This window comes from Diadema setosum, chromosome 15 (genome assembly GCF_964275005.1).
Source record: "Diadema setosum chromosome 15, eeDiaSeto1, whole genome shotgun sequence".
NCBI classification, from domain to species: domain Eukaryota; kingdom Metazoa; phylum Echinodermata; class Echinoidea; order Diadematoida; family Diadematidae; genus Diadema; species Diadema setosum.
Window position 1 is genome coordinate 38187388 of NC_092699.1, and position 15710 is coordinate 38203097.

The 15710-nt window shown below is 39.3% G+C and overlaps 1 protein-coding gene across 1 annotated transcript in view; it reads right to left on the minus strand.

Annotated features, from left to right (window-relative positions):
• LOC140239339 (ATP-dependent translocase ABCB1-like) overlaps positions 1–14914 on the minus strand; it is an 87025-nt gene extending 72111 nt beyond the window's left edge. Inside the window, exon 1 of the mRNA XM_072319218.1 lies at positions 14711–14914. Within this exon, the coding sequence (XP_072175319.1) occupies positions 14711–14829 (119 nt within the window). The 5' untranslated portion in view covers positions 14830–14914. The remainder of the gene's footprint in view (positions 1–14710) is intronic.
• Between the last annotated feature and the right edge of the window lie 796 nt (positions 14915–15710).

Here is a 15710-nt window from a genome sequence, read left to right on the forward strand (position 1 = left end):
CCAAGACAGATCCGATGCCAATTCAACTCCAAGGTATGGGTAATGATCGACTCTACTTAGTGTGTTGTTTCCCATGGAGTAACTGAACTGAGGGGGTCTTAATTTGTGAGTGACAGTCATAACGAAGCATTTGGAAGTATTGAAGCCCATCTGCCACTTTTGTTCCCAGGCCCGAAGTGTGTCAATATCAGCTTGGAGTGAAGTTTGGTCTGAAGAGGTTTCAATCCCACGATACAAAATACAATCATCCGCGAACAGGCGTACTTTAGATGAGAGGTTACTGGGTAGATCATTAACATAGGTGAGGAACAACAGTGGCCCCATCACTGTGCCCTGTGGAACGCCTGACTTCACAGGTAAGGGACCACTGGTGATCCCTTCCAAAAGAACTCTCTGGTGGCGGTTGATTAGGAAATTCTTCAACCAAACATGGATTTTGTTTCGAATTCCGAAATATTCAAGCTTATGAAGTAGACGATGATGGGGAACTACATCAAAAGCTTTTTTAAAGTCCAATATTATTAAATCAACTTGGCCCCTATTGTCCAAAACTTTCTGTATGTCGTCGATCAAGCCTGAAAGTTGTGACTCACACGACCTGCCTTTTCGAAAGCCATGCTGCTGATCAGCTAAAATTCCAAACCTCTCAAAATGTTTCATGATATGGCCATGGATGATGTGCTCGAGTAATTTGCAAACGATCGAGGTTAAGGAGACTGGTCTGTAGCTCTGTGGTTGAGAACGATCATCTTTTTTGTAAATAGGTGTTACATTCGCGGTGCGCCAATCCTTGGGAAGATCACCGGTAGAGATGGATTTCTGGAAAATCTTTTGCAGAGCTGGGGCAATGCTACCTGCACAGGCCTTAAGAACCTTTCCTTGTATTCCATCAGGACCTGCAGCTTTATTCGGGTTGATATTCAAAAGCAGTTTACGAACTCCTTCTTCAGTTATCACAATATCATCTATATCCGGGATATTACTACCGTCTAGGTCTGGTATGTTGTCATCTTCGTCAGTGAATACTGAGCAGAAGTATTCATTAAATGCCTCTGCTTTCTCCATTGCCCCTGGGATGATATTACCACGGACTTTGAGGGGTGGAATTCCACTTACTTCTTGTCTCTTAGCCTTAATAAATTTCCAGAAAGGTTTAGGGTTTTCGGTTCTTAGGCTGGCCCCGATAACATCTCTCAAGTAGTTCTTATATGCCTTCCTGGTTCTCCTGTCAATACTTCTTCTCAGTTTTTTGAATGCTTCTTGGTCAGTGGGAGACTGTGACCTTTTCGCTTTATTGTAGAGTCTCTTCTTCTTTCTGTAGTCCCTTTTGAGTGATCTGTCTATCCATGGGTATGAGAAACGACTTGAGGTCATCTTAGAGGGGATGTGTCTTTGGATTGATGACTGAAGGGCTGTTTTAAAGTCAGTATAAAGTTCCTCCGTACTTGAAGAGGAGATGCGATCGTGAGTGAGGGATTTGTTGAAATCTTCCATGTCCCTGTTGATTTCCTCGAAGTTCGCCTTCTTGTAGATGTAAACTTTCCGCTTGGGTGGTCTGTTAACTTTGGGCTTTAACACAGCTTCTATAATCACCATATCATGGTCACTAATACCATGATCCACCTTCACAGATTCTGCAGATGCAGGGCGATTTGTGAAGCACAGGTCCAGTATATTCTCTGCTCTTGTAGGATCTTTAACAAGTTGTTGTAGGTTATTGTCATTCATAATATCTATCACTTTCCTACTCACTGCCGGGTACTGGCCACCAGGTTTGAAGACGGTTGATTCCCAATCAACGTGTGGTAGGTTGAAGTCACCAAGGATCCACACGGATGCATTCTTTGGAATTCTTGATAACGATAATTCCAACTCTTCCAAGTACTCTAAGTTTGACGATGGTGGTCTATAAAATGCACCTATGTATAAGGGTGGTATTCCTTTCACGTGGATTGAGATCCATATAATTTCCGAGTTTGTTTGGAGATGTGGTTCTTCTGACGCAAGGAAAGTATCTCTTACAGCAATGAAAACTCCACCACCTCTCTGATCAGTTGCTCTATCTCTTCTGAAAACATTGTAGCATGATGGAAAAATTTCCCCGGTAGAAATAGAGCTGTTTAACCAAGACTCAGTCCCGATTACCACATCTGGGTTCTCACAAACCAATACTGCTTCAAAGCTCAATAATTTAGCTTTTATACTCTGACAATTCAAATTAATCATTTTCATCCGTTTTGTTAACTCAGGCTTCTGTTTGTTCCTTCTTTTATAGTTGTCCTTGGGATTGACTCCTGCATTCTTTCTGCTAAACACTGGAGTCTTAGGTTTTGGGTTTGGGCTTGATGTTTGAACAGGTTGTCCAATGTCTAGGTCTTGCCTATCATCTGATGAAATGTTAATGGCATTACTTGGTAACTGGGTCAATGGGTCGAAACTGTTGGACAGTTCTAACTTGGTAGCGCTTAGAGAGAAAGACGACACATTTGGGTTTCCACAATTAGAACAGATCCAAGAAAAAGAAGGATGATCTGACAAATAATCATACATGTCATCACTCATTTTCAGGCATGAAGCGTGAAACCAACCCTGGCACTGTTCACATTCAACAGCTTTCTGTCCCCATTTGGCTGCTTTCTTACAAATTTCACAAGGGTACTTTGGTTTACGGGGGCCAGGATTTAGTTCAATATCACCTGACAGCAAAACATACACAAAGGCCATAAGTCTAGCCCTCTTCACACTCAACATTGTTCTTGGTGATTTTAACTTCAACAAATACAAAGAGTAATGGAACATGCTCACTTGGTTTTCTTGCTTGTATAATCTGTGTTGCGAAAAACTAAGGGCGGAAGATGGTGCCATCCAGTTGTCACGGAAGATATTTGATTGCAGATTTTCTCTGTTGACGCCACACTCATGTTCAGCTGTGCTGCTGCTGGTTCTGATAATCAGGCTGAGAATCATTACTAGGGCTGGGATCCAGAATGACTGTAAAATCGCCATAATGCAGGGTGTCGTTGTTCATAAAAAATACTCCCAAAACAAACACTTATTTAATAACCATACAAATACTTTTATTACGAAAAATGTTTAAAAACATCCCACAAGGCATAAAATCCAAGATGGCGGTCGGCACATATGTTGGTGCGTTACTTGTTGGATGCACGAAAATCTTAATTGCACTATCACACACGTGAGGTCGGTCCGTAGAGCTGTGTTGCTTGGGCTTCCACTTCAGAGCAAACGTTGGTCCAATTTGTAGGTCAAAATTTCTCGCTAATTTCTCACACATAAGGATAAAAATCCATCACAGATGGATCAGCATAGTAAAAAACACTATAATATCACCGATTAAAACACAGATGCCTCGAAGAAAATTATCTGATGTGCATCATCAGATGCACATCAAGGAAGTAAAAGATTGATTAAAAAAGTCTTCTCACTGGTATTGAAAATTCAACATCCCTACATACAGAAGAACCACACATCGTAGTACGGAGTCAAAATGAAGATGGTTGACAATGAATTCATTTTTACAATATAGGCATGATTGTTAATTTAAAGTCAAAACAAAACATAAGCAAATATACAAAAACAAGTGAGAAAGAAAAAGCTTCACAAATTAGGTATTAAAGCATAAAACTGCTCTATAAAATACGAATAATATATTACAGATGCCCTCGACAAAGAAGTGAACAAAACTGTGAAAACAAACTAATGCAGCGAGGTATAGGAAATTCAAACTACCACAGAAAGGGCATGTCGGGAGATGATTAATCTTATACGTTGTTACCCATAAAACATTTAATATAACTTCTTCCTTTTTGAATAGCACGGATCGAAGCGATGTGTATATACCATGTGCAAATACTAACAGGTTACCACAATATTGTCCATGTAGAGGGAATGAAAACAACCATCATTAAGGGTTGCACAAAAGACCGACGACTGTAACGTAAACTGACACATTTTGTCATGGAAATTATCATGGAAGTTGATGTATAAGCAAGGAAACACTATAGGCGAGTACGCCTATAGATAACCCCATGCTGTAACTGTAAGAGGTGAGTATGATTTGCTAACACGCCCATTGTCAGACAGGACATACCCTGCATGCGTAAAGAAAAGCTTGTATATCATGGCTTGTCAAGTCAACATCAATTAAAAAAAAAAAAAGAGGTTTGCGTGAAGAGTTGCCGGAATGTACAAGGTTGTTTTACTGTAATCAACTGTGTACAACACATCGATTTAATATACACTCAACTTAAGATAAGTCAGTTTGCATCTATCAATGTCTATTTCTCTAAGTCTCTTCGAATGCCAAGTATTAATCTTCCGTCAAACCGTGTACTTTTTACTAAAATTGTAATTTCGTGATTAGAGTGATGATCTTACAGCTCTAACAGTCGTATTAACAATGTAATTGGTTGAAAGGCATATGAAGGAAAACTGAAACCTATTCACCGACAGTATATGGAGACTGTATACTACGGCCAACAGAGTATAAAGGCCATGAGACGGGTATTAGGATGGAGTATTACAACGACCCATACTTAGCAAATCTATATAATTACTCAGTATTAAAAACAGCGACTTTGCAAACGGATTCTCACAGTTTCTCCCTTCAAAAGTGTGACATGATTTATGCGATCACAAATTGTTGGGTTCATGTCCAGTACAGCAATACAATTACGAGAGAGTTTATTGCTATGTTTCGGCTGGATTGCAAGGTTAGCGCAACACTTTAATTGTTTGGCTAGTGAGCTTTGACCCTGCCCTCACGCATCTCACCAATGAGAGGCTACACAAAGAAAACAGCACGACACTAGTAGGTTTGAGAAACACAATGCAGTCTTCAATTAGCTCAGATCGCACGCATTATTTGCCCAAACACCGCCCGCCCGCCCGTTACTTGATGCAATATGAGATGTGAATTCAAACTACCTTCAGTTTTTCACCATTGTGTAATCACACTGAGCGTAAAATAAGACGGCGTCGAACACTATAATAGTTGATGAAACCCCACCATGCAGTGCCATGACAACATGCATAGTCCTATGCTAGTGTATTGGAACCGTTGGTCCATTGGTGCGGTGGTGGTGGTGGTAGTGGATGGGGTGGGGGTAATCCGTCTTCCGTAGATGTTAACACAAACGATAACTAAAAATGACGAAAGAGAGGAGCCGGTGGTATCATGAAGATACAACCTCTGTGGTGCATTGATGGGATCAGAAAACATCATCACAATGATTCATGTGTGTAGTAACCGGATATCGATTGGCAGGCATTATACACTCTGTCCATACGGCTATCTCTACCTTTGAAGCACTCACGACGTACATTGTAGATCGTAAAGGAGAATGGGAAAAAGGAAGTGATTGCTACAATGTATGTTACGGTAAACTTTGCCTGAAATGTTATTGCCTACAGTGACATCAAAACATGATGTGGAAATTATTAATGATAAAGATACATGATGCAATGTAACTTTAGCTCGCAGGACCTCGCTCATTGGTATAATTACATTAACTTCAGTTTATTCTCAATAATTGCCCTAACACGTCACACTTTTTTTATGATTTTATTTTCGATTGGAAGATCCCAAATAATTCAAAATCGTAGTCTACACATCGAGATAATTATCATGTGCATTTATACTGGGCTCATCGAACCGTCTCTTTCAACCGAGTGTTAACCAATGGTTGAAACAGGGAACAAAATTTCTGTAGCCAGAGTTAACGGCAAAGGGTGTGTCCCATGCAAGTATTATCCCTCTGTCAGCTGATGGAGCGAAAAAAAATACAGAGATGTTGATTATGGTCAGCGAGAAAACTTCGATATTATGTAGACTGTGGATCAGATAGCGCATTTAGAAAAACAAAACAAAAACAAAACAAAAGCTGTGTTTGAACCATGGCCGTGACAGAATATGCATAGTCAAATGATTCTCACAAGTGTATAGAGCACACTCTATTATGTTTGAGTTTTTCAATACTCTGATTATCATAATGAAACTGAATTGGTTCTACCAGATTACTCATCGTATAAAAAGCATCGATCGACATTTCGTCAGAGTGCAGTTAGTGAGAGTGTATAAGGCACAGGTGTATTACAAAAATAATGTTACTTAGGGTGGAAAATGTAGGATCTATAATGACTGTTTGACTAACGATTACTGACGTCCACTTTTAGAGTATTTTGTCAATACTCTAGATTGGGATCGTCATGATAGTAGGAGATGGTCATACGTGATTGATACCGATATTTTACACTGCTCTTCAAAGATTGAAAACCAAGATTAGCGTTCTTCTCAACACTTTCTTTCTTCAGAATCCTCTGCAAGATATATCCTTATTAGAGACATGACTTGATCAACCACCACATTGAAATCATGGTTTACCTTTTCAAGGCAACTATCCTCGGATGCAAATTCATGAAAATTCAAAATAAGACAATATTGAGAGCGCTCGTTTCGAATACTCAGTACTCAAACTGCTATATCCAAAATGTCTAGCGACCGTCAGCATGAACCCCTCTGCTCTGGAGAACCCGTCAATCAAGGTATGCTGAATGAAAATCTTTGCTAGAATTTATGACGATGTGCCAAAGATACCTCTTTGAGAGTGCCTCAAACTACAATGTACGTAGCTTTACTTTCATGCTTCGGCACGTTTTTTCGCCCCCTTCCATTTGTCTTCGTATTTCTGTAGACTGTAAGCAAGCGAAAGTCCAGTCCTTTAGGTGTCGGAATTAATGGACATTGAAGAAAGTAACAACCATGATGGGGTTCAGACAATTTTACTCATCGCAGGTGGAATACGTCCAGATACAATGTTATCATAAACGGTTAAAAAACCCGAGTCTGGACACTAGCCTAACTCACTTAATGCATTAGGCATCATTAATCTAACGAAGAGGCACCGTGCATGAATTGGGAATGTATATCACTATCATCCATAGAGTGTATATCGTGCTCAAACATCGGTTAAAGGGATCGTATAGTTTTGGTTGATACGCAAGTTTAGGTTTCTAACATTTTTTGGTGAGATAATGAGAAACCTCTTATGAAATATGAAAGAGCATGTAATTCCATGAGGAATTCAACGTTTATTTGATGAAAATTGGTTTTGAAATGGCTGAGATATCCAAAACAGAGCGATTCTAATAAGTGTGGGACCCACACTTTTTTACGATCGCTTTGTTTTTCTTTGTTTTTGGCTGTTTCAGTAATGCCAAACCCCGATTTTCATCAAATAAATTTTGAATTCCTCTTAAAATGGTATGCTCTGTACTATTTCATAAGTGTTTTCTTGTTATCTCGCAAAAAGTTAAAAGCCCAATTCTCATCTCCACCAATACTGTACCATCCCTTTAAACAAGGCGTGTGGAGCAGGGAGCAAGTAAGTTCAACAGTTGACCCATTGAAGCGCATCTTGTTACCATGACGACACATTCCAGAGCAAATAAGTGGTACCTTCCTCTGCATAAAACTAACAATACTTTCATGGTTCAATTTGATTTAACGAGATAATGTGGATCTTCCTTTAGCTTTAACTGTAGTTTGAATTTTTTTTAACATAATCACGTGTATATCTGATTTTCCCTCTCTCTCATCGTAAATCGTCTTATCATAATAAACATGGGATGACTGAATTAGCCAGACGTGTATACCGAGTCTCCGTCCTAAAATAATAATAATAATAATGATAATAATAATAATAATAATAATAATAATAATAATAATAATAATAATAATAATAATAATAAAAATAATCATATATATATATATATATATATATATACAATAATAAATAATAATATAGAGAATAGTAACTTTATGTGATACATTTCTAAATGTATTAGAACGTAAGAGCTATAATTTGTGATATATATATTTTTTTTTCAATCGCGAACCCGAAGGAAAAGAAAGATGTGATCACATGCGACACAATGCATACATTATGTATGTATATGTATATATATATATATATATATATATATATATATATATATATATATATACAAAATACATAATGTATACATTATTATACAATTTGATCTCAGAATTAACCACATGTGCACAGCACAGCTTTCATGTAATTGGCACAGAATCACTGAAGCGATAATGGATCATAATCGAGCGATTTTATATCAATATCAGGCCATGTCATTTCCTGCACGGAAAAGCTCGAGAATGTGAAATTGGCATTACATCTGCGTCAAACGATAAATTTCAATTTGTGAGAATCATATTATTCGGCTACATTTATTCAGACTAATGTATACGCCTGCAGTTTTTGTCTACTACAACACATGTCTATCAGTGTTTAGAGAAATAATTACTGTTTATGAATCTACCATGCCCGCGACACCTGCTGTATTTTGAGTCCATTGATTGTTTGACGATGTATGTTGACATTTCCTCGTTTTCAGCAGCCTGACGCCATCTTTCTTTCCCAGTCTTTCGCCCCTTGTTCCCTACATTGTGTGCTAATCGATTGAAGGTATGCTCGCAAATAGATGAATGGTTTAAATTGCATTATGAGTATACAAGTACCTACTTGCCTCCGTGTGACTAGCAGCGTATACTTCCGAGGTATGGTAAATTCACTCTTATTGGGCTCTTGTGTGTTCTATTTTAATATCACGTGTCATTATACAAGCTCCATTAAAACGTTTTACAAAAATCCTTGTTGGTCTAAACTTCCGCTGCCAGTGTTGTTTGTTGGCCCAATTAATTACCATTTCTATTCGCACTGCTTTAAGATCAATGGTAAAGCACATTTCACTCTCTGCATCACATTGTGTCATAAAATTCATTCCTTCTTTTCTTTTATCATTCACCCATATCTTCGCACCTTCCTCTTTCCTCAATTATTTTTTTTTTCTCTCTGAGGGAAATTACCCATTATTTATTACTTTGAACACTTAACTCTTCATCTATACAATATTCACTTGTTGTGAGGGTGGAAAGTACAAGTTGTACATCCCATCACCTTCCCTACAACAATCTCACACGTAGGTGAGTTGTAGGCCTACATCCCACCATCCCTACAACAATGACATATGTAGGTGAGTGCGAGTTTGCACACCTGAAGACGTAAGATGTAAGAAATTCGTGAACTGAAATGTTCCCACTTAAAATAACGAGCATAACGATGCAGTATATACAATCTGTATGTCTGTTGTACTCATATAGAAAAAAAAAAAAACATATTTACGAATGAATACGCCATGGACTGAAGAGTTTGTTCGCAAAAACCGATAAGTCCATATTTGCCAAATGGAGATATTTGCGATTAAAGGTCAAGAAAAATAAAGAGATTAATAAGAAAATTTTTGCTTCTTTTGGCCAAAACTTCAAAAATGTGTCTTTATATGTAGTGACCAATATATCATTTAAAAACCATTATTTTGTACTTTATGACAGAGACCATACTTCAAAATCTTAAAAAATGGACTTATCGGTTTTTGCAAACAAGCTCTTCAAATATAGTCAAAAGTAAATGTATATGTGTATTTTTACAATACTGCAACCGAAAGTGTGACATTGTACTACAAATTAAATTTCACTAGAATGACCTCAAAATAAGCTTCATTTTAATGAATAGTGACTTCTTGATATTCAGGGTTGTACAGAGAGATAGTGCACAAAAAAGCTCTGTAAAAAATTAAATCAGAAAAATGTTATTTTGTGTACATTCCTATAGGGAAATCCATTGAAAATGCTTGGTGTCCTATGTAACATCCGTTACATAGAATATTGAAAATAATTTTAAACACATATTGTTGATCACAAAATATTTATAAACTTGATTTGTTAATAATGTAACTAATGTATTGTGATAACAGTGCAGAATTTTACTGTTTGTACTTATTTAGGCATTTTCCAAATATGCATAACGCGTGTCGCAACGCGCGTCGCGATTGGACACTAAAGAGAAAGAGGCAAATAGTTTCTTCCCAAATATTTTATATAATTTATATTCTTTTCTATTGGATACCTATCCTGGAAAGGAACTCAGAAAAATCAGAAAGGCCAGGAAATAGTATTGGAAATGTACAAAATAAAAGATCAAATCCTCATGTGTAACGGTGGTTACATTGGACACCAAAAAATTGCTGATTTACCATTGTTAATTTTGACATAAAGATGTAAATATTTTGGAACAAAAGTCACATATTTTTCACCCCCCATTGAGCTCATTAAAACAGCAAAAATGCATTGATTTTCAGAATTCCGATCAACCTTTTCTAGGATCTCTGTGTAACGGTTGTCGCATGGACACCAAGCGTAACACGCGTTACGCACTGTTTATAATGGCATTTTAGGAATGAAAAAGGTTTATTAACAGGATTTTCTTTACATGTCATTCCAAATAGGCATGTTCTGGAATAAGATCAGTCAAAAACACTTACAGAAATATATAATTTAGTTGAGTATGATGCATTTGATCTTAGGGGTACTAATCATGTCACAAATTTGGTGTCCTAAAATGGCCAATTTTTAAGGCATATTGTTTAAAATATACATGAAAAATGTAAGGTTTCATATGATTTTATCTCCACTGTCTCTCATATATGTGGGCTACATATCCTGAAAGTTTTAAGTCTTAATTACGTTTAATTTTTGAATTAGGGCTAATCAAACTTAATCACCTTAAATCTCTGCAGTATTGTAAAAATACACATATATATTTTTTTTCCAAGAATGCGCCCATTTTTGCACCCCCTCCAAAAAGCGACGCCAAAAGTAACAACTTTTATTTGAAGTAATTGACTCAGCATAATGACAATAACAATAACAACAACAAAAACAACAACAAACGGATGCTGACAAGGGATTTAAGAAAAGGACAAATTGTCAAAGCAACAGTGGTAGAAACAATAACAAATTTAATATTAAATGTAAAGCGTCTGAAGGCAAGGCTATAAAATTTAGGACGGAAATTCGTGCGGAAAGACTTTCCGCAGGCCGCACGTGACACACTGGCTGTGTGGCTGAATGACAGGTCAAGTGATTTAACCTACATGTACTTCACAGTCCGGTGTCAGGCCTGAAGAATGGACTCAATTGCGACCAGGGAAAATCTAAATCACTCTTACGGACGACAGACGGATGAAAATATAGCTCTAATAATTCGAGTTGTTTTGTGTCATTTTAATTTTCAAGCTGCAGGATGACAAAGGGTCCCCCGTTGAGCGGTTCTCACTTTGTAATGATCGGCAGTCTGGACGGCAGTCGCAGTTAGGACCTCACTTAGAAAAATGTCATTATTCTAGTCTTGTGTTCTTGACTTGCATTTGGTTTGCAATGCGTAACAAAACGCGTTATATGTGTGAGTATAGGTATGTTTATGCCATGTTTCCACAGGGGATCTCTGAATTGCTCTTGTCACTTTTTTTTCTTCTTTTTTTTCTTTTTCTCGTTTTTGCTGATTGATGATTATTTGTAAATATTGTGATTTCATGTGATTTCGAAATAAAACATATAAATAAAAAAAACAAGCGAAAAAAAAAATGTTTCCACAGGGGAGGGTCGATGGATGAAGGCATATAGGGCATATCGTATAACAACAGTTTTGTTTTTCTTTCTCTTTGACAGTTCAAATGCTGTGACTTCTGCACAATACATACGGACGGATTAAATAAACCAAGGAAACACAAACCAACTAATCACAGCCCCTCCCTCCCCGACCCTCCCCCTCCCTCTCCCCGCCCCTCCACCTCCCTCTCCCCGCCCCTCCACCTCCCTCTCCTCGCCCCTCCCCTCCCTCTCCCCGCCCCTCCCCTCCCTCTCCCCGCCCCTCCACCTCCCTCTCCTCGCCCCTCCACCTCCCTCTCCCCGCCCCTCCCCCTCCCTCTCCTCGCCCCTCCACCTCCCTCTCCCCGCCCCTCCCCCTCCCTCTCCCCGCCCCTCCACCTCCCTCTCCCCGCCCCTCCCTCTTCCCGCCCCTCCCCCTCCCTCTCCCCGCCCCTCCCCCTCCCTCTCCCCGCCCCTCCACCTCCCTCTCCTCGCCCCTCCCCTCCCTCTCCCCGCCCCTCCACCTCCCTCTCCCTGAACCTCCTCCTTACTCTCCCCTCCCCTACATCTCCCCCTGTTCCACAGCAAGTGGGAATTTTATCGATAGATTGGCAGGGTCAAGGGTGATATCCCAGTTTGAAGTTGGGCTTAATAGTCAGAGCTATATACCATTGATCAAGCCCAGTGTCATCTTCCTACCGATAACGAACTTTGAATTCACGACAACTTGTCAAGGTTGGCCTTGTGACGTCACTTGGCAGGGTAAAGTTGTGTCACAGGTGATGATCCAAATATCTCTGTTAAATCCTAACGGTCGGAGTCACGAAGATCTCTGAAGGTCAATTACACCTGCACCCAGAACAATCTGCATCAGTGATTACAAAAATCTTAAGCGAAGATATCACAACCGTAAACGATCACCATAACAGACAATTATATTCATTTATGTTTGTACCTGCATGTAAACGATGCAGTGTTAATAATTTATCAAATCGCACAGGTCTGGTAAATCACATTCTTATGGAAAATTTCAAAAAGACGTCACAATGGACGATCTTTTCTTATCGCCTTGATTGTTTTTGTTCTGGTCTAACGGAACGGTATACAACGCAGTGACAGATACATACTATAGTTTTTGCCAGTTTTACTTCTAACTTCAACTTGAGTAAGTCATCATACATTAAACAATACGTGCTACATTTGGCATGAAATGTAAAGAGTTCATTCATGATTGATATGTACTGTTTAACTTTATTGCACACGTAAATATTTTATACGCTAACTGACTTGGCATGCATCACAGCCTTGTGTCATGTTTATTGCCTTGGCACTCCTACCCGCAAAAATCAAGATATTGATAGAGCCGTATAAATGGTGGATATCCTCATTGTTGATTTGATCCTTCTTCGCTGATAATGATTGGTGGTATCTCTCTTGGGCAGTTTGTTTTATGAATGGCTTTTATAACCAACAGCCATAAAGATTTCTGTGTGTATTTGTGAGCAATACACACTTATATTGCAGTCAACTGACAGAGTTCAATGTATCGTGTGAACGAGTCTGATTTTCACACGTCAATATTCATATGAGATGAATCCAGATGCGGTGTATTTATGGGTTTCCCTTTTCAACGACAAAAAATATATTTTATATACAGCCCACTATCATCTGTTCACGATATACACAGTTATCTCCCTCTCTCTAATGAATAAACTAGAGGTCTGATGAATAATCGATTCAAGAAATTTTCCGCAGACTTTCATTATTGGTAATTTTATTGTTTTTGGGTTTTTTTTGTTTTTTTTTTTGGGGGGGGCAATCAATATCACTGAAGATTCACTTTCTTGACGCAGATTGAGACGTATGATTATTTACTACTCGGTGATTTTGTTTCATGATCGGATCATGTAATAATTATCGGTCAGCGAAAGCGTGGGTATACAGTGCACTGAGGAAGATCAGGGGGCATTTCATGAAGGAACTTGTCGGGTAAAATGTCCGACAAGTCAATTATATCCGACAAGTTCAGAGAAATCAGCCAATCAGACTAAAGAATTTCTCAAAACTTGTCGGATAGAATTGACTTGTCAGATATTTTATCAGACAAGTTCCTTCATGAAACCCCCCCCCCCCCCAGATTGCACAGTTTTCATGGTTTCATTGTAAAGGGATTGACACGTTTATGCTTGCAGTTTCATGATCGAATTGTTTCTTGACATTTTGGTCACCCAAACCATAGACTCACGGTATACAAGTTGAGTCTACACACATGATGTTGTATTCAATGCTCAATTAAATAGCTGTTATCATGGTAGATATGGTGTGGGAGGCATGTGGAGGGGACGGGTGTTAAAGTTACAATCGTAGATGTAGTTATGTTAATGAAAGTTATAGTGTTGGCTATTAAACGGTTTCCAGTTACTACAGAATACAAACAAATCAGTGTATAATATTGTAGTAACGATGATGATGAAGCCGACACGGTAGATCCCCGCGATCCCGTCTGCGCATTCATAGCAACTGAACCGATAACTTCATCAATGAGCTATGAGTCACCCATTGACTCTCGTAACCACGTAAGAAAAGGGATTCCCGTTAGGCCGTTAGAGAAAGGATGCTCATCATTTCAACACCTGTCTACCGTTTGGTTCACGTATAACGTTACGACCTGCATAACTTTGCACTGGAAAGCGTTGACACCGCACAACAGTAATTGTAATCATGCGACTCACGTTAGCGTGCATGCTATTAATTCTCTCGCAGTCTCGTAGCACGCATAACCCAGCGACAATATCGATCTCTACGTCGTCGGTTTGGCGACACGCTTTTTGCAGCCGCTTGACTCACATAGAGAGACCCCACTGCAAAAGGCACACCATTACCTTTAAAACCATTCGTTTGAAGCCGAACAGGAACAAAACGCGATGTACTAATGCTAATGTAACCTTCCGTTTATAAACTTTCACTCACACACGGAAATAACGATCAGGCTGCCTTCTTTATATTGAGGGCGAGAGATGTGAAGCTGGTCACCCAAGCCCCGCATATTGTACCAAGCCAAGCCTCTTTGCTGTGGTAGTCATGATGATATTAATGAGTGATCATACACTCGCCGACGTACTGAAACGTGCTTTCGGCCGACTACCCATGTTAGCCAGCCATCCAGACGTTATTTCATCTTACCTTTTCTTATCCTTGATCGCAACGCTGTAGGTACTGTGATCCGCGCGGCCGTTTTTTGTCGCTCCGTTGGCATTTGCCGTCATCGGCTGGTAGGTATTTTTCACCGTACTGGTTGTCATCTTGCCGTTATTTCCTCCTCGCGTCTGTAATTCCACATTTGCACGGTAGCGATGTAGGAGTGGTAGATTCCCGGCAAATATTCCTTCAGCTTGCGCTCTCGTGTTCCTGCCTTACGTCTCGTGCTTGTATGTTCTCCAGTGGGTGGACGTAGCTCGACCTCGCCTTGTTTCGCCGGGCCGGGCAGCTTGATGAATGAACGATCACCGTTGCTTGATAACCAAAGAAAAAATAAAACAGGAGACACAGAGTGCGCAGTGTCGTGTGCGAACCGTACGAACGCACCTCGCATGACTCAATACACTCAAGGTAGCAGACTACTCACTGCACATACACATCTTTACACAAAATGTGTACACAATATGCACACACAGCGCACACACCGGGCTGTCGCATTCTGACTATGTGTGCGACCCATGGATCACCACGCCTACACACGTTAGTCAGGGGCAAGATTCGTGGAATAGCGTGGACAGTGTCATAAGACTCGGAGGGTCACAGATCTCATTAATAAATATTCATGAAAATACACTCACAAAATACTTCTCACTCATTCTATGTTTCAAAAATTCGATCATGCCAATTTGGGAAAAGCAAGTTCCAAAACAGACATCGGAATACAGGCTTAGCTTCTTGACGAGATTCTACCGTTTTTGATAATCCATGTAGGGCCTACTTCTGGAATGTAATTTTCATTTTCACTTTGACATTCCTTATTGTGAGTAAGAGGTACAAAAGAGCGAATTTTCCTTTCACTCTTTCTTCGGTGCGTGGTCTATTTGGCAACGTTATTTCGACAGAGAGAGCAAAAGTGGAAATCATTTTAATCAATGAACAATGAGTGATCAGTAAATTAATCACCAAACTATTAATATTCCCACCT